At 37.6% G+C, this 3804-nt stretch overlaps 1 protein-coding gene across 3 annotated transcripts in view; it reads right to left on the bottom strand.

Annotated features, from left to right (window-relative positions):
• Window positions 1–1192: 1192 nt before the first annotated feature.
• The window catches only part of RAB28 (RAB28, member RAS oncogene family), a 94486-nt gene continuing 91874 nt past the window's right edge, over window positions 1193–3804 (bottom strand). For 2 of the 3 annotated variants that reach the window (XM_007446042.1, XM_007446040.1), the window contains one exon: window positions 1193–2140. Coding sequence is in view for 2 of the 3 variants with exons in the window: in XM_007446040.1 (XP_007446102.1) it covers window positions 2048–2140 (93 nt within the window). In the remaining variant the exon portion in view is untranslated. Of the gene's footprint in view, window positions 2141–3401; window positions 3497–3804 lie in introns of all 3 variants that reach the window. The other variant, XM_007446041.1, reaches the window with a different exon arrangement.

The raw sequence follows: 3804 nt of genomic DNA, 5'->3' as shown, positions 1-3804 counted from the left end.
GGGATCTTCCCAGACTGGGGCACGAACCCGTGTTCCCTGCATCGGCAGGCGGACTCTCAACCACTGCGCCACCAGGGAAGCCCCACAATTTTTAAATTCTTAAATTTCAAACCACTCTTGAAAAAGTGTCACCCTGGCTGAGAGACAGAAGATCTCCTATGGGGTCTACCTCTGTGATTCCATGACCTCTTGCAAGTTCCTTTTTTTCTCTTTTTTTTTTTTTAAATATGATTATACCAGAGCAGCTCACGGCCCTGCCTGCCCCTGCCCAGGTCCTGGGACAGCAAGGAGAGCCAGAAGCAGTCCTGCTCACCCAGCACCAGAACCACCAGGGGCTTTCCCACCTCTGGCAAGTTCCTTTTTCTCTCCAGACTTCAGTTTCCTTAGCCACACAAGATGTGAAATAACAAGTTTTCTAAAATCCCTTACGGCTGTAACATTAAATGTCCAAAATTTCTACACACACCTCTGGCAAGTCTCCTATGAGGAACGCACCCTGATAGGCACTCCTGAAGGACATGAGAAAAAAGAGACCCAGGACTGTCCTTCAGTAAGCTCATGGTCTATGAACAATAAAACACAAGGACACAAATAACTGTGATGCAAGACTGGAAGGTGTAATGGCCATCCAAGAGGTGTTCATGTGGAATTTGCAGCTGTGGAGACAGAAGTGGTTTTGCAGAGGAGCAGCATTCATCCCGTTTCGATATGGCCAATACAGAGCACCCATATGCCAGCCAGGCACTGTGCCTGCACACAAAAAACACAACACAACTGTTACCAAGACAGAGAGAGCCCTCCCCTCACGGTGTCTAAAGGCTGACTGAAAGAAGGCAGACATTTAGAGAGGGGGAAGGAATTCCAGGCAGAGGGACCTGTGCAGCAAAGACAGGAAGGCAGAGCATCAGAAAGCATCAGTCACACAGGAGTGAGCCGTGGCTCCACTGGCACAGAGGCAGGCAGTACACAGAAAAGCAGCATGAGAAAAGGTAGGCGGGTAGGATGCAGCTGATATGGAGCTCCTGAAATGCCAGGCTATGGGGTCTGATTTTAACTAGTCCAACAAATACCCTAACAACTCTAAGTGACTGAATGTTTATTAAACTTCACATGATCACTGATTTGTATCCAAAAACACTTTGTTTTTCTGTAACTAAAGGGAAGATGGCTGAAAGAAAATTCTCCCCCCGAAGTAATTTAAATAAATTTATTTGCAGGAGAAAAACATCTGAACATCAGGTACAGTCTGATCCACGATGATCCAACAATAGTCATAATTCATTCTGGAAGTACTCTTACACAGTTGGCAGGAGAAAGTCCACATGGAGCATCAGCTGAACGTTTATCAGAATTCACAAAGCCGTCTAACCTGAGTATTACACAACATGTAATGATCATGATACAATAATAAAAATACAATATCCAGTACTCACTACTTTGTGAGCTACAGCTAAAATATAAAGAATTTAGGCTCTTTTTTAAAAAATGAAAAAATATTTCTATTATAGCTTTATTTCAAGCATTTTCAGTTAGATACAGCTTTATATATTTTCACTCACAATAGACAGCAAAAGAATGCCTTCTTAAGTATCTGTAGATAAAATATATTACTCGTTTAAATGTTTGTACTCTGAAGCATACTTTGCCAGGTATGAGTTCAGATAAGAGTATGAAACTGTGCTGTGGCAAAATCCTGGCTGATGATCAAGACTTAGATAGTTTTCATATTTGTTTAAAACAACTTACATCAGGGAAAAAAGAAGTGAGGACATAAAGAGAACCAACATTATTCTTTTTCAATGAAGCAGTCTAATTCCAGAGAACGGGCTTTCCATTTTGAATTCAAAGTGTGTGGTCCCAAAGTTGAATTCTTTCCAGTCCAAGGAGCTGCCTGAGGCTGAGGCAACAGGCAATGATGAAGCGAGTTGAGAGGAAAGCGTTAACTGAACTACAGAGATGGTCACTGATAAAACAAGTTTCTACAGGTCCTCGAGCCCACACAGAGGCGAAGGGGAGCCAGAACTATCAATACAGAAGAAAAATGTGCTCACTGAACTGCACACACAGAGCTTCTAGGAGGGTTAACAGTTCTTGACATAGGTTCCTGGTTGTAGTTTACAATATCTGCCTTCACCACCCTCTGTCATAAAAGAAAACAAAGTTATTATCAGGACATCAGAACATTTAGAAAGAGCTCCTTAAAGTATATTTTTATTTTCTGAACTTTGGTGAACTCCTGATGATAGACATCATAAATGAAGCAGGAGCTGATATTAAAAGAACCAGCCAGGACCAACTAAGGTCAAGCTGGGATATATTTTGGTGGAGGGTGAGGGAGTAGCGGGGCAGGGGTAATTCTGTTAAGGATGTAACAGCATTTCTTTTACTGAGTCTTCTCTGGTTTTACGACAATAATAACTTGAGGTTACCAAAAGTCTAATAAAACATTGGCAAATCAATATGAAAAATTAAGTCCTGGTTATAATTTAAAGCAAAGGAATTAAAATTAATCATTTATATATCTTAATTAATAGATAAGATCTCACCATTTCAAAGAATATCATTATTTATTAATATTTCCATAAATCATTTTATCCAGTCATAACTTTTTAAAGAATGTTTATCAATTTGTGAGTTAGTGAAGAGATATAAATGTCAAAGAGAAGTTACATATAAAGAAGAAATGTTTTAAGCAACCCAATTTTTAAAACTGTTCTCCCAAATCCCTAACTTACTTCCAAATAGCTCACTATTGGTTATGAATAATGACTCTAACAAAATATAGAATAATGAGAAGTTAGAAAATTACCTCATATTCATGTTTTTAAAATAATTTAAACCAAAAGACACTTTTAACTCTTCCTTCCTTCCCTCTAATACACACTTCAAGGAATATCTTAAACAATGAATTTAGCAATATGCCCTAACATTCATCTCTAAGTAATTATTTAAAGTAAAACAAATCCTTTACTGTTTTCAACTCTTTTACTAACTCTGCACACACAAGCAGACAAAGAAGGGTAACTCAAGGCAAATTTTAAAAATACTCTTTCAATTACCAGGCTATTTCAGGAAAAAATGGTAAGGAATGAATAATGAAATAACTGCCTCAATTCTCCACTTCACTGCACATGTAATAAACACAACCATAAAGACAAATACGTTTGAAAGTAACTGAAATATTATTTTAATTTTTTTCCCAATTCCTTGTGTAAGTCATAAGTCTCCCAGCAAAGGATCGATTTTTCAAAGTTCTAAACCAGGACTTATGCAATATTAATTCCCAATAATGTACAATAATCATTTGAACTTCTCTATTCATAAAGAATAAAGAACAAGACAGCATTCACTAGTTCTCCCCACCCTCCTCCCCCAAACTGCAACAGTTTATCAATTAATACCTGCACTACTGTACTGAACAGATTCTACTCTGAGCAGAGTTGGTATGTTGATTATCTTCTTCCGGGTACTTCACTATTTCTGCCCTGACAATATGCTGTCAATTCCGTACAACATAAACAAGATGCAGAAGAAAAAGGAAAAAAAGAAAGAAAAATGGAAAGTTTACTCAATGACTGAAAATAGAAGGGAACAAACACCAAAGGAGAAAAAGAAATACACACATAAATTTACACATGTCACAAAAGAAATAGCAAAATATATGCATAAAAAAGTAAAGAAAATGAACAAAGATCCAAGAAACATTGTTCTCTACAATTCTATTTAATTACTGAAATAGACATGCCTACTGAACCTCTCAGAGAAGCTGTGGGTTCTATTTTTTTTTTTTTTTTTTTTTTTTTT

The sequence above is a fragment of the Lipotes vexillifer genome, unplaced genomic scaffold (genome assembly GCF_000442215.2).
Source record: "Lipotes vexillifer unplaced genomic scaffold, Lipotes_vexillifer_v1.1 scaffold1469, whole genome shotgun sequence".
NCBI classification, from domain to species: domain Eukaryota; kingdom Metazoa; phylum Chordata; class Mammalia; order Artiodactyla; family Lipotidae; genus Lipotes; species Lipotes vexillifer.
Note: the sequence above shows the minus strand (reverse complement) of the source record. Positions and strands in the feature narration are given on the sequence as shown.